The sequence below is a fragment of the Anopheles gambiae genome, chromosome 3 (genome assembly GCF_943734735.2).
Source record: "Anopheles gambiae chromosome 3, idAnoGambNW_F1_1, whole genome shotgun sequence".
Lineage (NCBI taxonomy): Eukaryota > Metazoa > Arthropoda > Insecta > Diptera > Culicidae > Anopheles > Anopheles gambiae.
In genome coordinates, this window is record NC_064602.1 from 16,915,721 (window position 1) to 16,935,641 (window position 19,921).

Below are 19,921 nucleotides of genomic sequence, written 5' to 3' on the forward strand. Positions count from 1 at the left end.
GTTTTGAGGGTCCTGGCCAATTCCAGACTGCAGCAGTAGCACTTACATGCGGGCCTTATGCCCGCCCCACTAGTGAGCGCAGTTCATTTTGCCAGTTCCGAAAACTTTTTGCCAAAATCAGACGAAAACGCCATACGCCGTTCCCTGGCGTTCCTTGTTGTTCTTGGCGGGTTTTGGTGTGCCACAGGCAGCGAAAAAACGATACCCAAAGGAGAGTACCAGAAAACCATGAAACACACACACACGGACACCATACTGTGGTAGTACAAAAAAAGGGCAGCTCAAGCATAGGGAGGTTCACACAGGAAAAGTGTGCACATCCGACTCAACTCGAGCCGTGGCGCAACTTTCCCGGAACCTCTGGGCCGGGCGGAATGAAGGATTCTAAGGGGTAAGGGAAAAATTTATATTCAAAAGAAAACTTTAGGCGTATTATTCTATCCGTCCATGTCTCGTTTCTGTTTGACTTTTTCCCCCCTTTTCGCTTGTCCCAACTCTATGCCCAGACCGCCAGTGCAGTGCAGTGACAGGAAGGGCAGGGCCCTGGAAGCAACGCAAAAAAGCAGCTCCCCGTTTCTGTCGGTACAAACATTCGCCCAAAGACGCAGGAAACCTTCCGTCGCTGTAACTTCCGACGGGAAGGAAGAGGAAAAGCACGAGATGGAAAATTGCCATCCATTGCGTCTTGTTCCATTCCGATCCCCGTATCCCTCCCCGGTTCTCATTCTCTTTATCCTGATCAATTGACTAAACCAACTAGCTCTTTTGCCGAGAAACCGAGAAGCCTGCGGATGGGTGATAAAAGTAGAAAAATGGAGCCTAAGGGAGGAGGAAAAAAATGCCGCAAAAATTGGGGAAGGAAAACACACACACACACACACACCGGCCCAGACCTGAATGCAAAGTGGTTGGCGCAAAATAGCAAAAGGATGAATGTGCTTTCCTGCTCCGTTGCCGTGCGCTCTCCCCTTCAGGCAGCGTGTACTTTTCTTTTCGGCGTGTAAATTTTTCCCACCAAACATACCAGGGGTTTCGTGTCCCAAGCCAAGTGGCAGCAGTTAGGCATGAAATGTTATTGCCTGTTTTTACCGTACGTTAAGCATGCTTTATTTTAAACGTAATTGTTGTTATACGCAATGAAAATATTTTTGGAGAATGTCACAATTAAGCTGAAAAAGAAGACGATTTCTCATCCTAATTGAGATAATTAACATTTCACATTTTACATACATTTTCCATACATGTCCTTATTTCTTTCTACTACTTAAGGTTCTGGCAGTTGACACAAAACGAACCAAACGCCTCCTTCTAAAACCCCTTTAAAATGTGATCAAAAGAGTGATGGGAGACGGTTTCAACGCCACTGTCGCTTCCGGTTATGCCCGGACGAAGGACAAACCGGCGAAGGACATTATCTACAGCGGCACACACACACAGCCAAGGACGCGCGGCGTTCGACGTCTTCGAGGCGAAAATCGACTCCATCTACGACGCAACGGCCGTGGACGTGGCTGTTGTTGTAGCGCACCCGTGTGTTCGCTTAAGCAAGCAAAATCCTTCCTCCGTCGAGTGGTTCGTTGGTGCCACGGAAAACGAAAACGATATTTTACGTTTTACACCATCGAACCTTACATCCGCTGCAGAGTAAAACACACACACATAGACACGTTGTTACATGGAGGAACTACCACCACCGGAACCGGATTTCGTCGTACCGTCCTACCGTCAAGACGGTGCTCTGCGCATACCGAAGAAAAGCAGCACGTCCACTGCAGTGTGGCGTGTGAGTGTGTGTGTCTGTGTGTATGTTTTCCTTCTTTTCTTTTCCAAGCGGGATCCCTTTATCTTGGTGATTCTAAATTTACATAATTTTTGTTCTACTCTCCTGTCCCGCTCTCCGGGTTCGTACCAATTTTTAATCCCTTTCCCTGGTTTCCCCCGATCCGCATCCCTTACTGGCTCCTCTCCGGGGCGGTGGTTTCCCCCCATACAGTGTTACCGTTTGTCGCTTCCGGGCAAGTGGAGTAGAACGGAAAAAAGGTAAACGAATAATAGGCAAGAACCGTTCCCGTATCACGGTGGAAAAGTTAAGCTGCGCAGGTGGTGTGTGTGTGTGTGTGTTTTGCATCTTTTTCGGCCGACAACATCGACCTAATTTTCGGCACACAAATATTCCACCAAATACCACCGGGGGCTACAGCATGAAGAGAGAAGGAGAGAGGGAGAAAGAGAGAGGTACATGGAAGGTAGAAGCCAAGAGAATCCCATGTTTAAGGTTTTGGAAAACGATTCGTCTTTTCGTGTGAAGTGTATGTGGGCCTCTGTTATTCTCTGTTTCCAGTTTCCAGCAAAACGACGACGACGGCCGAACGATTCGCACCGTGGGCACGATTATGCAAATTGCCATTTGGCGAGTCTTGCAGCCAAAAGACAAATTGAATCCACACGGTTTGACCGACATAATGTCGACCACCTTTAGGCGCCAGCGTAAAGTATGCTCTTTCGGTAAAAGAAGTCGGATCGTACCGTTATGGTGGCGTGGATGGCCAGTGAAGTCAAGATTTTGCGGTTTAAAGCATACCACAGTACTTCACTTCGGATCGTCAGCAAGCTGATTCTAGTTGCTAAAGCATGTTTCGTTTTTAAAAGCATATGCCTCTAAACAATTATTTTAGAGGGTTTTCCAGGGGTTCTCATATTAGTGGGACACTTCCTTGACTCTTGCTTATTGGAAGTGAACTTCTGTTGTTGGAAATTGGACTCTATGGGAATTCCTATTGCATTTGTCCAACTAGGGTGCTATAGAGTCCAATTCCCATTACATTAAGTTCATTTCACATAGCAAAGAGTCAATAAAGTGTCCCACAGCTATGAGAACTCCTGGAAAACCCTTTAATCCAGGTTTCAAAAAGTTTACCAAAAACAATATCATTTTTATATTTTTAGGATGAAAATATCTTCTTTAAAAATATCAATTTTTAGTACCAGCAAATAAAATATTCCTTAAAAACGAGAAATCAAATCAATACTTTTATCACCAATATCCCGAAAAGCATCCCAACCGAAGATGAAATTTCAAAAATAAAATCTCCTTTTATGCGTTTCATATTTTAATGCCTTTTTGGTGGAATTTATTTACGCGATAGAAGAGATCTGAGAAACCATTCCTAAAAGAAACACATTTCAAAGCACACACTCATAGGGGTTGAGGATTAGTATCCTTGCGCCTCTAAAACAGCAATAAAATGCAGAAAGAAACGCCCGAAATCGTAAAAAAAAGTAAACGTCACATAGACGGCCTCTCATGTACACGAGCAACTCACCTTACCCCCCTCTCTCGAACACAAGTAACTGTCACTGGGCATGCATGCATGAGACGAAATCAATGCGCCATGAATTTTATGACACTTTGTCGCGAAATTGATGTGTAAGAAATATATTCATGTAAAAAAGGCAGGCAGCCACCCCCGGCGCCTTCAAACGCACCTTCCCATATATCTTCCTGTATCTGCACCTTGGAGTGTTTAGAGAGAGAGAGAGGGGAGAAATGCTGGATTTCCGTTATCGCCCTCTTCTGGTTTTCATTCCTGCACAGTCGGGCAAGCTCCAGAATAAATACATAAATTATACGCCAAACGTCGAGCGAGATTTTTGCGACCAAATAGTAAAAGCAATAACCAGCCCCGAAACCGCCCTTCAAACTGTAAAGTCTCGGGGAGCGTTACTCGTTTTTATTCTGCTGGCTGCGGACTGCATAAATCATTCCAGCAGAGAGATGCTGTGGCACGACGAATCGTGCAGTGTCGAAACACCATAGGAACATGCAGTACACACACATTTTCGATGATGGAATTTTATTTTACACCTTTTGAATAGGGTTGAGGGTGGTTTCGACACCACCACCCCTTACGGGAGAATTCGAGCTTATTCACCTGGAATTGCAATTCTCTTTATCAATTTCAATTACATGTGACCAAACCCTATTTCGACTCCAATTTCTTCTCAATTTACAGTATTTCAAACATTTTATCTTACATCTTATTTTGTTCGTAATAAAAGCATATATTTCCCCCATTTCTCCGTCACCATATATCGACAAAAGGGCAAACCCTACAACGCCCCTAATGCTTGCCCAACTTATCATCATCACGTGTCAACGCAGTTAAAGACGTTTGTCACCGTCATAATTACAGCGCACGGTAATTGTTTAATTCGCTGAGAACTCTTTCTCAGGGAGGGGGAGCGCTAATTTTACGCTCCTGGCACTGCTTCAACCGTACAATCAACCCGACCCGAGGAAGAGCAGTGAAAACACAATCGTTAAACAATCGACTCATAAATTTGGATCCCCCCCGCCCCAGGCGCCGGTTGTCGTAGTTTGCGAACAAATTTCCTCCGACCGATGGGAGCAGCAGCAAACAATGTGCGACCCCTTTTTCTGAGGACGGGCTTTACCATGAAGAAATTCCTGTTTTTCCCCCCTGCCGAAAAACTAAGATAGCTCAAACAGTTAGACAGTTACATACACACACACACACACCCCGAAAAAGAAATGAAATTGTTCTTTCTGCTTCAATAAACGGCAATGAATGGGGGGAGAAGAGATGGTTCTCCCCAAAACCCCGCTCCCCAAAAGTAGCGCCCCTTGAAAGGGTATGCGCATATTGTGGCAAACTTTCTCACGGAAGTACGCAGCAGCGGCAGGCACTGCGCGCCCAAGGGGCTGCACGATGACTGCCCGCACGAGATTAAGACGATAAAAATGGGTGCGCAAGATTCGGACACACGCTTCTGGATTTCGGACTTTGGACAACCAAACAACAACGACAGCAAAAGCGCAAGCCAGAAAGACACAGAGAAATAATTAAACTGTCATGGATGATCACATCTCCACCGGATGCTCAACCAGTTGTGACAGCCGGAAAGGTGTTAAGAGATGTTTGGGAAGCGATATTGGAGCCGAAGAACCAATCGAACTTAACGCAAACACACAAACAAACGGGAAACATGGGACGGACTGTCGTGTTTCTTCGTAATTGCGACAAATCTACACGATTATAATGCAAACTGACAGCCAACGGGCACTTTCTGTTGGGCCAGTGTTTGCCATCCACTAACATGCCAATTTACACGTCCCTATTTGTTATTTGGGGCGAAACATTTCCAAACAACATGATTATTGCTTTAGTAGAAACAAACACAGTTCGTGACAAAAGTAAAGCAACACCGGGGGGGAGAGGTTGAAAAAGCAATTCAAGTTTTACAATCAAGCGAGATTAGTTTACAAGGTTTTGCGAGTTACACCTTATTCTCATTAGTAGTGAACAGTTTTTTTTCATTTTGCTAGTTGTGAATTTGTTGAAAATCATGTAGACAAAACAAACCAACATATTGGCCGAGGTTTGATATAAGTCTTTCATCGAATAATGTAATATATGAAACAAAAAAGAATGTATTAAAGCCTAACTTCATCCTTAATTCATACTAAAATGCACCATTTATTGCAATAAAATTAACACCTTTGCATGCTTCAGTGCACGGAGTTCCTGCAGCGGCCAATTTCTTTCTAACACATGCAATATTTGCCAAGCTCTCTCTCTCTCTGTCCCTTCCAAGTGTTGCCTTTATGCTTCAACACCTTGGCAATCAAAACAAAAATCACTTAACAACCCTTAATGCCTCCAGGCGCAACGGCAATATCCATAGGAACACACCACCCAGCCCCGGAGCACGCTGTTTGTTGACAACAAACAAATGCAGCTGCATTCACCCCCGTTTGCAATGCAGAATGCAGTTTTTGCGTTTGTGTAAATCACCCCCCCCCCCCCCCTGCAACAACCTGTGCAGAACAGCAAGTTCAAAGAGCATCGAACTGCGAGGAAACCAAAGTGTCCGAAAAGGGAAGGGTTGCGTGATAATTGCCTACCGGTGAACCGGTTTTTTCGCTGTACGAATTCGCGGCATTTAACCCAGCGGTAAGATGCGCCGCCTTCTTAGCGCGGCATTGTTTTGATTTTTTCGGCAAGGTATTTTGTCAGTTCCGCAGCAAGTTGCTCCGGATCTCCCGCTGTGTGTATCTTCTTTCACTTTCTTGGTTATGTCTCATTTCTTTCCTTATCGCTATCTCTTCGTTTTGTTACGGTCATTAACTTTTACTCTCGGGACTGGTGTTTTTGATCCTTTTGCTTTTTTGTAGAATCATTTCCGACCCACTAACCGTTTCTTGTTGCGTAAAACATTCCAGCAGCAAAGCAGCTCTCCTGCCCACTATTCCTCCCCGCTTTAAAGCGGTTTGCGTTTCATCAGGATTTAAAACAGTTCAGCAAGTACCAAACAGTACGGAAAAAGGAATTTGCTGGACTCAAAATCAGGTAAGCCGCACCCTTGCTCAGGAGTGTAGTAGATTCAGCATTTATTGTAAAAAAATGCAAAGCCCTAAAAGCCTTTTCAATGACTCATCATCATCAATCTGGAAAGGAATGAAGGGATAGAAGGTTTTTTTTGCTACTGATAAACACTGAATGGCTTTTGAGGGGGTTTTTTTCATTTAACTCACCACATTACACCGCTGTACCTTCATTAGGCAAACTAGCAGCATCCCTGAGATGGGAAAATCATGTCGTAAGTGATTATGATAAGCTAAGCATTATCTTGCAAAGCAGCCTTTTTACATCAATAACAATTAGAAGCAACTAGGAGAGGAAATCCATTTGCCTCCTTTTTGGAGCAAAATATATATAACGCATAATACTTTACAGTATTAGATCAAATGACTGTAAACCCCTAACCAACGGCCAGGGCTACCAAGACTTGTGAGGCTCCAGATTTGAAGTTATATTTGTGAGTGCATGTGCAGTTCATCTGAACAGCTGAACATCTTAAGGTGTTGAAAGAGGACGATTTAACGACTTTAAGACCCGGTATCTCTTCTTAAAGCGGGTCAATGAAAGTATTTCCCAGAACTTCAAAAACACACTGTATTGCAAGAATCTTAGATCTCCAATGAGAACCAGTTAAACATACCAGAGATTTCAAACAGACTGTACACCTCAACTCGGGCGAATGGTAAGGTCTATCGACCAGTATTTGCTGTGTAAATGATATTGTCGTTAGGCATATCAAACATTTACCGAATCAAAATGCTGATGAAATTCTTGGATAAATTCTACCTCAAATCCCCAAACAAAATAAACACAGGCATATGGAAAATGGAATTCCAGATATCTGAAGTGATTTATGATATTTGAGATATCTGAATCATTGCAATATGGACGGCATAATTGAAGTGATTTCGTAAGAGGTTTCATCCTACGCATTTAACAAAAATATGTTGATGCAGGATACTGGGGCCTACTTCCGAGTAATGCAGGTATTTTACTAGAGTTATACATATGATAACCAATTCTATATTTGTTCAATATTGGTTGATAGAAGAAGGACATCCAAGCAAAAATGATCACTGCATCGCCTACACCCAAAAAAACACAACCAACTTACCTTCTGAGCTTTGCACATCGCCGTAATGGACTGCAGGTCGTGCGACTGATGCCGGTTGTCCCCGATGCACTGATTGCAGATGGGCAGCTTGCACCCCATGCAGTACATCGTCAGCGGTTCCGTGTGCTCGCCACAGATCGACTCCCGCAGCTGACACGCTCCCCTCGGCTTGGTCAGGCTGTGCTTTGCCAGCGGGCCGCGCGCCGGATGGCACAGCTCCCGGCACGCGTCACAGTACCGGATTTCGCACTGCTCGCAGATGACGGTCGCCACCTTCGGCGGCTCGGTTTCACACATCTGGCAGCGCAGTGCCTCCCGCTCGCAGAACCGATCCACTATCGACTCCATCGCCCGGTACAGGGGCAGATTGCGGGCGCCCAGCTCGTCAAAGAACACCAGCTTCCGGCACACGGGGCACGCGAGCGAGTACACTGACCCGCCCGAACCGGCCGGCGGAAACAGCAGCCCCTGTAGGTTGGGCGTGCCGGCGTACGAGCCCGGCCGCGACGTGCAGCAGATGACGCCCGAGTCCGCCTCGCTCAGGATGCTCACCTTGTCCGCCTGGTCCTGGTCGGACGAGACGCTCTCGGTAGCGCTCGAGCTGCCCGTGCTGGCGGCGGACGAGTGCTGCGAGTGCGACTGGTGCAGATGGGCCGCTGCAATGGCCGGATGGCAGGGCGGATGGCCCGCCGACGAGGAGGACGAAGCGGTGGAGGAGGAAGACGAGCCGGCCGTCGACGACGACGACGAGGAGGCCGTCTGAATGTCCAGCGCACAGGCGAGACAGAGCGCGTGATAGCAGGGCAGCAGTACCGGGCTGGCGTAAAGCTGCTTGCACACCGGACAGCGCAGTTCCTCCTCCATGCCTACGGACGGCGTTGGCCGCGACGCGACGCACCGGCTAGCTTGGCGACGATGGTCCGAACTCCCTGCCGGAGTCCGCGGAGCACTAGCACACGCAGCAGCAACCTGCGAAGGTGCTTCACCATTCACCGCTGGCTGGTCCTTCGACGAGGCGGACTGCGACAGACAACCGACACCGACACTTGTGGGATTTTTTAAGGGGACACTGGCTTTTGAAAACACACACACGAATAAACACACCTTTAGCACACGTGAAGATAATCGGAACTTTGCGTTACACCGAAATCACCTTTTCGCAAGCACTCCGGCAGAACACAAGGCCTGCCTTGGGTGGATGGGTTTGAACGAGCAGCGAGTATAACACCGCACACTGATCAATTTATATGCAAATCATATACACACCAACCACAAACATTAAGCATAAACATACACACACACACACACGAGCACAAATACACAAAGCCGGGACCACACCAAAACCACAAACACTAGAGCACGTTTCACGTTTTCTTCCACTCAGTTGGAGCTCGTTTTCCCTGACTGATGGAAAATTGGCATTTTCATCACAGCGTGCTTACGGTTAGGATTTGTTTGGTTGTTGTTGTATCGCCGCATAGAAGATGCTTTCGGGGGAAAGAAGGTAATTTTTTACACTTCAGTTACTTTTCGGGCTGTTCTACAGAACGACAACTTCAAACGAGCCGGAGTTTGCTTCAAATTTTTAAGGATCTTTTTTAATGAACAGGGAACACAGCTCGATGGACGGGGAAAAAGGTCGATATTAATATTCACGTTGTTTTTTCCCTTTCTTATGATCTTCTGTACGGTTTTGTTTATTTACTTTGCAGATGTAATAATTTTGTTGATTTTTCGAAAATTTAAAAAATTCACTAGTTTTATTCATGCACCAATTTCTTCAACTCACAGTTTGGTGTTTTTTACCCAAAACTATCTGTTACTTTCAATTTTCTTTTCTTGCACAATCAATCAGCAAGATACATCATTCACCAATTATCTCACAAATCTCCTTTAAAACACTGTTTTTTTTAAAGCCCATAAAATTTGCAGAAAAAGCCAACACCTCACACCACACTGTACTCGGGGCGGCTCTTGTTATGGCACCCGGTCAAGCTGCTCATATCCGGTAACGTACACCTTTCTCGCCTTTAATTCCATTCTGCCTGCCAGAGGAACAATCGCGTACGGAAAAATCCCGACAGAGGCAGGTGCAAACCACACACTCTCGAAAGGATGCACCCAATATCTCTCTTCCTGTCGATGGTTAAACTTCCAGCAGAAACGCACTCTCACACGCACACCCTTTGCTGTGTTAGTCCCTAAACAGTGGCAAGAAAATCGCAGCGCACGCGCGCCTTTAACACACACCACACCAATGTGCAACGAAATCGATGATGGAAACGGTTTTTTTTTGAAGGGTGGTTGGCTTTGCGAGAACGATACCGCGCGCGACCCTATGCTGCCGCGGCAAAGGCAATTCAAACACACCGACCGGGACCGTGCAGCAGCCTCCGAGAACCGTACGACTTGCCTCGACAAGCTTCTTCCTACTTCTGGCTGGCGGCCGGTGAACGGTGAACGGCATCAGCAGTGCCGTGGGTTCATGCGAGCGGTTCGTGTGCCGTTCGGCCGATGCTCGGGGCCCCAGCTGGCCAATGTGTGAGTGTTTGCAGAAGGGAGAGGGCACGAGCGGCTCCGAAGGGCCTGTGCTCTTTACTCGCACGGGAAACAAGTCTAGCGTGCACCAAACGATTATTGGTAGGTGATGCATTTCAGAAGGAAAGTATGTTCTTCTATGGAACAAATGGAACCAGAAGGTTCATCTTATTAGAAACAAAAACATTATAAATTTAAATCTCTATTTTTGTAGCTAGTAATTTCGTTACTAATTTTTAGAATGCTTTTCTAGTGTATGGCACTCCCAACAATACTCAGATTAAACGAATGGAATGTATAAAGTATATTTCTCTCTTTTCTTATTTAGAACGCAGTTAAGGTGGCAAGAGTTCATTCGTGCAATACTACAAGATAATGCATACAACAAAAGAGTGCCTAAGCGGAATTGCCGAATGGAATTAGAGTTTGCATGAACTCTACCAATTTCCATATCTTAGTTATTCGTGTATACATTCAAAAAGTAATAAGAAAATGTTAAAAAATATTGTACATTAACAACAAATCGCGGCTCAATATTTTTCATAGATTTACGAAAAAACTGTGGCTTTTACCAACAACTTTCAAATTAATAATTTCAGCATAAGATATTAGGTAGAGTCCATTTTTCATCTATTAGGTAATTATTACTTGATTAATTCATTTATTTATTTATGTATTTATTTATTTATTCAAAAAAAGAGATCTGGCAAATTAGGCCTAAATAATATAATATTAAAAGACGCGTTTTAAAAATATTGTAATCGTCTTTTTAAAACATAGAAAATTCGCAAGTCGTTTACAAAAAATTTAAAAGATTATCGAGTAATGGCAATGAGCAGATAAATAAATAAATAAATCAATAAATAATTAAATAAATAAATCCAGCAATCAATCAATGAATAAATCAATAAATAAATCAATAAATAAATAAACCAATACATAAACAAATTGATTATTTAACTAATAAACAAATAAATAAATACATAAATACATTAACAAAACGCTAACGAAATCAATATTTTAAATAATTCATCAACTTACAGGGTTTTCGAGGATTATATAGACATGTTCAGCGAGTTGTAGATTCGTTCAGGCATATAATAGACTCTTTCAGCGAGATATAGAATTGTTCGGATGTAGGTGTAGACATGTTCGGTTATACTGTAGAGCTGTCACTTTCGTACCCCTTGGACTGCAAGTTGGATCATTCTCATCAGAAGGTAAACAAACGGTTTTCGAAAAAATATGCTTTTTTCAACTAATTTATGTATTAAACAGCTTGGAGAATGATTATTAGCTACTTTTAGGACTTTTAAGAATGAAAAATTGAACCCTGCGGCACAGTGTGTAAACAAAACAAATGACAGCTCTACAGAATCGCTGAACATGTCTACACCTACATCCGAACAATTCTATATCTCGCTGAAAGAGTCTATTATATGCCTGAACGAATCTACAACTCGCTGAACATGTCTATATAATGCTCGAAAACCCTGTAATTGCTTAGAAGAAGTCGATAGAATAGACTCACTTGCACAAAAGTTATGTTGATTATTTTGACAAAAAAAAACTATGAGATAAATTCCAAATTTATTAAGTTTGTATTTAATATAATCTTGTACCTATTCATAACAAATATATAATTCTACCGGTTTCATGTACTGAAATTTAAATAACAAATAACAACTGAAACTCAAATAACAATAAATAACAAAAACAACGTAAACTAATACAAAAAGCCAACATTTTATCAACAATATACGCGAGAATGTGGACCGCAAAACTGTTTCAAATAGTAAGACAGAACTGTATGTTGGCATTAAGATGAATCAGAACAAGAACATCTCTTAAAAAGCTATTTCAATCTGTGGATCGACCCGAGGCCAATCGCTTTTATACGTAGAAAAATGTCTACGAGACGTTTTGTTAAAACAAACCAATGTTAAATAAGTGGTCAAATAACTAGTAAATGATGTTTCTTTTTACATTATGTTGCAGATAAGACCAAAAACGGCCTTTTAAAAAGTTTTAAAAATGCTAAAAAAATATATAATAATTTTGCTAATAATATAAATATTAACAGAACACAACCTTAATAAGTTTTGCAATCTGAAATGATGTTTTCAGTGTGCGAATAATAAAAACAAGGTTTAAATGAATTATATAATTTGAAATTGTCTTTTTCGACGCACTAGATCCATTCCAGATGCCATGCCATACCTGTAAAGTGCGTGCATTCTGCACCTTTCAGCGTGGCTAGCGCTTGATAAGGCCCAAAAAGGTGAATAATGGACGAATAAATTAGCCTCTTTAATATTTTTTTAAGCATTGGAACAATCTTCACAAAAGCAGCTGTACATTTTAAACGTCACCTTTTTTGCCCAAATTTCATCACAAAACACCGCCATGGTATAATTCCCATACATATTCCACCCATCAAAAAAAAAATGGGAACAGTAAGGCAGCATCCGCCGAAATACCCAAAGCATTCATTATTAAAATCAAAACACTACTCATCGTGTTATCCGCTAACTGCCTTATAATTACGCCGCTATTTACTTTTAACAGATTGATAAATGATGATATTTTTATGTCACTCACACAGAGTGTGCACCCGCGATTTGGTGACCAATGCGAGCCACAGCCCGGAACAATGCCAGGCCGGTCGGTCAGGCGGGGAAAAAAGTGGATAAAAAATGAGTTTAGCGCGCCCGGTTAAGTATAAGGCGCGGGCGCGCACGTCCCTCAGCTCCAGTTCCCGGACATGCCGTTGAGATTTATGTGTACTCACGCCAAGCCACCGCATAACCGTAATAGTATTTTTAGGTTGCATTTCACCACCACCATCACGAAATTTCCAACCGTTTGCATAAAAAGCCAATAACCGATAAAGATCTGCCGCTTCTAATGAACATATTGTTCAGATTGCACTCGGAAGGAAGCTGACGGCTTGGGGTGTCTCACGTTTCGTGGCACGAGATTTGCCGCCCGAGATAATAAGCAACGGCGGGCCGGCCGGGAAAAGGCAGTAGAGGTTAGTGCGTCCGGGCGTCGTTAAAACAGCCGTAGAGTCGTCGCGCTCGTCGTGTGTAACCGCTTGCCAAGCCAGAGTAAGTCACCGAGAGGGTGCTGGTAAGTAAAGATGCGTCACATTATTAATGGCTCCAGGGTACCATTTAAGGTGAAATGTCATCATCTTCGCTTAAGGGGGAGGCAACTAAAATGGGGGCTAGGTGGTGGTGGCGCAAAACGGACGCCACACCGCAAGGTAAGCAACAAATGCACTTCTGCACTTTGGTCGTTAATGCTGGACAGCATCGGAATTGGATTTGGAACCATTTATAACTAGCCTTCGTAGCCGCAGTTGACAGCTGCGTACTTTCGCCCTGTGCACACCCGCGTAAGTACCATCGGTTTAAATCGTTCGTTTGAAAATAAAAAAAGTCCTATGCTGCTCTCGGGACCACCCATTAAGACGGCTACAACATAGCTCGCACACCTTGAAACAAACGTTTTCATCTTTGGGGATGAATGTCTGACTTGTGACCTTTCTGTCGGTTAAAAGCGCCTCGGCGAGAGTTCAAAGCAGTTAATCTCAACACGCCCAGCTGCATTATCGCATGGGAACACCTCCCACGGACGCGGCCGATAATCTGGCGTCTAATCAAACAGTGACCACTTGCATCGGACGCCTTTTTCCTTATCGCGCACGCACCGGACACACCAATGAGAGTGATAGTGCGTCCGAGCTAGTGATGTGCTCTCAGGAGCGCATCCACGACTCCGATCCGACCCCGACTATTGTTATTCCGATTCCGACTCCGGCAAAATGGAACCACTAGATCCACCTGGAATCGGAGTCGTTCTGAGTCGTTCGGAATCTGAGTCGTCCGGAATCGTCCAGAGTTGTCCGGAGTCGTTCGGAGTCGAAGTCGTCCGGAGTCGAAGTCGTCCGGAGTCGTCGTAGTCGTCCGGAGTTGGTCGGAGTCGTCCGGAGTCGTCGGAGTCGTCCGGAGTCGTTGGAGTCGTCGGAGTCGTCTGGAGTCAATCGGAGTCGGAGTCATTTGGAGTCGTCTAGAGTCGATTAGAGTCGACCGGAATCCATAGGAGCCTTGGTTTAATGTGCTTATGATCAAACATTTAATTTCGTTAAGTTTTTTTGTCTTTCACTTTGCGCATGCAGTTCTTAAACAGGCCTTTATTTCGAAGGCCGACTCCGGCCAACTCTGGACGACTTCTATTCTAACCGATTCCGAACGATTTCGACTCCAACCTACTCCGGACGACTCTGGATGACTCCGAACGACTCCGGACGACTCCGGATGACTCCGGATGACTCCAGATAAGTCCGGACGTCTCCGGACAACTCCGGACGACTCTGAACAATTCCGTACTACTCCGAGCGACTTCGGTCAACTCCGGACGACTCCAGACGACTCCGGACAACTCCGGACGACTCCAAATGACTCATCGACTTCAGACGACTCCAGGCGACTCCAGACGACTCAAACTCCGAATGATTCCGGAAGACTCCGGACGACTCCAAATGACTCCGGACAACCTCGAACGACTCCGGACGACTCCAAACGACACCGGACGAGTCCAAACGACTATGGACAACTCCGGACGACTCTGGACAACTCTGGATAACTCCGGACGACTCTGAACGACTCCGAACGACTCCGGACGACCCCGGGCGATTCCGTACGACTGCGTACGACTCCACATAATGCAGGGCGGACCTACGTTCCGGAGTCGATTCCGAATTTACCGGAGTCAGAACGGAGTCGACTCCGGATTTTTGCCAACTTTACCCATCCCTAAGTCCGAGCTGGGGTCTATTGAACGGGGGGAGTGGATGTCATTTAGAACGTAACCGGAGGAACGGCTCTATCGATAACGCGTAAGCCGCGTCCTTGGCAGCTACATTGTGAATGCGATTTTCTTTTTGTTTTGTTCACACAATCTAGAACTAATATTTACTAAACGCTAGTTCCTGTCTACGTATCCCCCTAGCGGGGGAAATAATGATACTATTGATGTACTTTAAACTACCGAATTTAAATGCTTGTGAGCTACAGAAGAAGGTAAAATGCAATTGAACTAAATTAATGTTAGAAAAATTATTCCTAATCTACTCACCGACTTACTTCCGGATGACAATCCACTTCAACGACCTTTCTCAACACTCATCCGGTACAGTAGGCTGCACATTGTGCTACAAAGTAACCAATCTGTGCTTGCTGCTGACACTGCCAATGCTCTTTAAAAGGATGCGAACCAGGAAGACGATCCAGTCAGTGGCCGATCGGCAAGCACTAGCCGCGATCTTTACCCCCGTTCACCCGTAAAAATGGTGCAAGTGATACAAGTGACCTAAAAAAGACAAAAAGAAGTGAAAAGTGTTTGTGCAAAAAACCAAAAAATGAAACCACTAAAACCATACCAACCTTCCACGGCGGTGGTCGTGCTGCTACTACTGTTCGCCGTCATTCTACCAAACTGCCGTTCCCTAGCAACGGACGAGACCGCAGCCAAAAAGCCACCCAAACGCACGGTGAAGAAAATGATCCTACTAGATCACACACCGGTGTTACCGCACAAAGTGCGCCTGCTGGAGGATTGTTCCCGTGGGGCCAGCACCAACTGTACCCGCACCTGCCCCGATAGTTACACCGTCGACGCTCGCCAGCAGTACTGCCGCCCGAAGCGTCAGGACGGGATCTGCCCACCCGGGTACGTGCAGCGTGCCGGTGCCGGTGGTGCGGCCGGCTGCGTGCTGGAACAGATCCACTGTCCACCGGGCAGCAAACGGGAAGGCAATCGGTGCGTAGTGCGAAGTTACAGCTGCCCACCGGGGTACGTGCAGCGAGGACAGAGCTGCGTACGGGACAACATCTGTCAGCCGGGCTACCGGTGGGAAAGTGGACTGTGTTTCCCGGCCTCCGCCCGAATCTTCTGTCCGCCCGGCTTTACCGAACAGCACCCCGGCGGTGGTAACTGTGCACCGGCGGCCTGCTCCGACTGTTGCGACTGCCGGGAGGAGGTGGTCGCAACGATATGCCCCTCCGGGTACAGCACCCAGTGGGGACGGTGCGTGCGGCATCAGCAAGCGTCTCCCGATCTAAGAATCCACTCCGTCACCTACCGGCTGCCGGTGGAGTGCGCGGCAGGGCAAACGTTCAACGGAGGACAGTGCGAAACGGTCACCACAGTCGGACGGCCAGTCTGTCGGAGCGGACACTTCTACAACGGGTCCTGCGTGGAGGTGGCCAAGTGTGTGCGGGGCACACTAAACGGCGTTTGCTCGTGCGAGCAGGAGCAACACGTGGCCAGCGCTTGCGCAGCGGGCAAGGTGCTGGATGGGGTGTGCGTAATTTCCCGAGCACACTGCAAACCGCCGGCCAAGCTGCGGAATGGGGTGTGCGTGCGGGAGACGCGCACACGCCCCCACTGTCCGGAGGGTGGTGTGCCGTATCAGAAGGAGTACTGCGCGCTCGAGGCGCCGCGCTGCGCCAGAGGCTTCACGCTGGACGAGCACGGACTGTGCCGGCGGGGCACGCACGCGTGTACGTTCGAGTGTGGGCTTTACCAGCGGCTGAATCGATGGTGCGGTCTACCGGCCAACTGTCCGGAGGGGTACACGCTGAGCGAGGCGGGCCACTGCCTGCGGGAGAAGATCCGCCCCGCGTACAGCTGCCCCGAGGGGACGGTCGAGCGGGGCGATCGGTGTGTCAGTGTGAGTCCGCTCTGTCGCTCCAACTATCGGTACGATCCGGGCGTTGACCTTTGCACCCGGTGCGACGAGCGAGCGATGGCGTGTGCGCGGGGCAACCTTACCGGCGGGCAGTGCGTGTGGAGCGAACCGGCCTGTCCGGCCGGGCACGAGTGGAAGGACAGTGTGTGCGTGCGGAACGATACGCGCCGGTACAGCTGCCGGAAGGGGTACGAGCATGGGGAGCAGTGCGTCCACGGGGAGCTTGCCTGCCCGACCGGCGGCTACGAGCTGCAGGGCGAGGTGTGCACGGTACGGGAAGACGTCCACTGTCCGGAGGGTTCGTACGCGGTGGAGGGCAGATGCACCATCGCCAAGGAGTGTCCGGAAGGGTTTCTGGCCGGGGCGGACGCGTGCGTGCGCGAAGTGAGGCGGCTCGCTAACGCCACCGAACCGACCTGCCCGGCGGGGTACGCGTACGAGGGGGATGTGTGCATCCGGCGGACGGTGGTGGAAGCGTCCGTGAGTCGGAAAGATGCGGTCTGTCCCGATGGGTACGAGCGCGGGAGGGAGGAGCGGTGCGTGCGGTTGGTGCGCACGTTTCCCGTCTGTCCGCCGCGCACGATCTACACGGACCGGAGCGATCGGTGCTACTGCGAGGTGGATCTGATGTGCCCGACCGGGTACGAACGAACCGGGACGGATTGTACGTACCGGGCGGCGGGGTACACGTCGCTGGTGAACTTCCTCAACCCTTGCTACGGGGCGTTCTGTGGCGGTGGTGGTGCATACTGCATCACGCAGTGCAGCTTCCCGCCGTGCCCGTTTGAGCCGTGTGCCGCCGGTGGACTTACGGCGACCTTTGGACCGAGGGCAACGCGCTGCCTTACACCAGGGGCGGGCGATAACGATTGTCCACCGCAGACGATCATCGGACTGGTCTGTCCGCCCGGGTACGAGCGTGTCAACAGCTCCTGTCTCGCCTACTACGATAAGGTTTGCCCCGCTGGCTACGAGCTTGACGGGGAAGAGTGTACGCAAGCCGTTCATGTAGCACCGATCTGCCCTTCGGGATACCGTCCGGCGTTGAGTGCGGGCTCCACCTGCATACAGACATCCTGTCCGAACGGTTACAAGCTCACCGGAACGGGCTTGACGTGCGAAAAGCGGGAGAATCGCTCACCGAAACCATGCCCACCGGGGTGGGATTTCTTCCAAGGCGCTTGCCATCGACGAACGCTCTGTCGCAACGGAACCATCGAGGGAGCGTACTGCGTTGAGCGCGAGTTTACCCGTCCCACCTGCCCGGAAGGGTACATCCAGCGGGGTGAAGATTGCACCACGCAAGGCACTTGCCGCACGATCGGAGCGGTGCTGATCGACGGTATGTGCGTGCGGATCGAAGAGCCTGCACCTTGTCCGGAGGGAACGTACCGCCATGGCAGGCACTGCGTGTATCCGGATGCGCCCGAGTGTGAAGATGTCCAGCACGTGGCCACGCAGTGCACCTCGGAGATTGATTCGCGTGGCTACTGTTGGCAGCGGACCGCACCGACCTGTCCGCAGGGGTACCGGTTGCGCGACGATCGTTGCATCGCCTGCCAAAGCGAGAAACCCAACTGCCCTGCCCACCTGGCCATACGGCAGGAGATGTGTACGGCGGATCGGGTCGCCTGTCCGGAGGGGCATTTTCTGCGCGACGGTTACTGCGTCACGGTGGACGTTACGCGCCCGCGGTGTCCTGCCGGGGATTATACGCTTTGCAACGGGTTCTGCATCGTGCCGTACGTGCACGAGTGTAAGGCCGCGGAGTACGGACTGGCCACGTGTAGCCGCGGGTTCCTGCAGCACGGCAAGTGTGTGGAGCATGCCCGGTGTGCCGATGCGCACCATACGCTGGTGGGTGGCGAGTGTCAGCTGCGCACGTTCGTCGACGCATCGTGCCACGGGAAGGGTACGCGGGTCGGGGAGCTGTGCATTGGCGGCACGCCGAAATGTCCCCCAAGCTATGCGCTAACGGGTGGTCAATGTTACAGCTGCCAGGTGGAGAATGCACAGTGCGCCACGGCGGGCACTAGCTGCGCCGAAAGCTTCTGCCAGCTGGAACCGCCCCGCTGCAGCTCGTCGGGAGCAATGTTTGATGGGCGCAGTTGCCGGCAGCTTGTGACGAGTAAACCGGTCTGCCCGACCGGCACCAGCCCGGACCGGTACGAGCCAAGGTTCTGCCAGCTCAAGTCGGAGCGGGCCGTGTACAACTGTCCGGCGGAGCATCACTACCAGAACGGGGTGTGCTTGAAGAAGCTGTACAAAACCCCCTCGTGTCCTGCGGATTACAAGCTGCGGAATGGGGCCTGTGTGAAGCGCATCTGCTCCCGCATGTCGTCCGGATCGGCCTGTGGGGATGTTGGTGGCCCGCTGGCTTTAACAACCGGACCAACCGTTTCCTGCGCTCAGTGTTTGAACGAAACGGCCGGCACGATGGGTGGAGGAAGTTGGTCCTCTACGGCTCCGGCCCAAAACGGGGTGGATCTGTGCTGCATGGTGTACTCACCGCGTATTTGCCGGGACGGTGGCGAGTGTCGTCACGAGCAGGAGCGTCTTTGCGGTTCCTTCTGCCTGACGGAGGACGATCGGATCTATCTGACCGTGTCGCGTACGGTGCGCGTGGGCAATCGACTGTATGTGGCACCGGCACGTCGCAGTGGAGCTTCCGATTACAACGATGAAGACGATGAGGACGAAGGCGATGATGAGGATCACGACGAAGGCCTCGGGACGGACTGTGCGCAGTGCGAGATTGGACCGGCCAATTGTGCGAAACACTGCAACACTTACGATTGCGAGGAGCAGGATGAGGAGGAGTGTAACTTTAAGGAGGCAAACACTTTCTGTGCCCAGTACCGGGGGGCGAAGATTTGTGAACACTTTAGTTTGTAATTTTATCGTGTTTGTTTCTTTTTTGTTGGGCATAGCAGGCGTCGAGAAAAGTCCGTTCAATGAAACTGTTTACATACCTTCAAGATCGCTTAAATGTATTGTTTGTAGTGTTTTAAAAATTCAGCAATATTTTATCTTTTCTTTGCTTTTTATGAATTTCTAATAAATCGCTAAAAACAGACAATTTGAATTTTTTATTTAACTCTTTGATCACAAAAACATCGCCGGCAGCGT

The 19,921-nt window shown here is 48.3% G+C and overlaps 2 protein-coding genes across 3 annotated transcripts in view; one reads left to right on the plus strand and one right to left on the minus strand.

Moving 5' to 3' along the window:
* LOC1275605 (E3 ubiquitin-protein ligase TRIM9) overlaps positions 1–9,952 on the minus strand; it is a 110,643-nt gene extending 100,691 nt beyond the window's left edge. For both annotated transcript variants that reach the window (XM_061653779.1, XM_061653778.1), the window contains exon 1: positions 7,498–9,952. In XM_061653779.1, the coding sequence (XP_061509763.1) occupies positions 7,498–8,361 (864 nt within the window). In that variant the 5' untranslated portion in view covers positions 8,362–9,952. The remainder of the gene's footprint in view (positions 1–7,497) is intronic.
* A 5,384-nt stretch (positions 9,953–15,336) lies between these two features.
* On the plus strand, positions 15,337–19,871 carry LOC3291804 (zonadhesin). The gene has a single exon (XM_061653780.1). It carries the CDS (start codon positions 15,461–15,463, stop codon positions 19,685–19,687), a length of 4,227 nt encoding a protein of 1,408 aa, XP_061509764.1. The 5' UTR covers positions 15,337–15,460; the 3' UTR covers positions 19,688–19,871.
* Positions 19,872–19,921: the final 50 nt, after the last annotated feature.

Coding starts and splice junctions, on each gene's coding strand:
- LOC3291804 (XM_061653780.1), top strand. CDS start 15,461: ATGAAACCACTAAAACCATACCAACCTTCCACGGCGGTGGTCGTGCTG.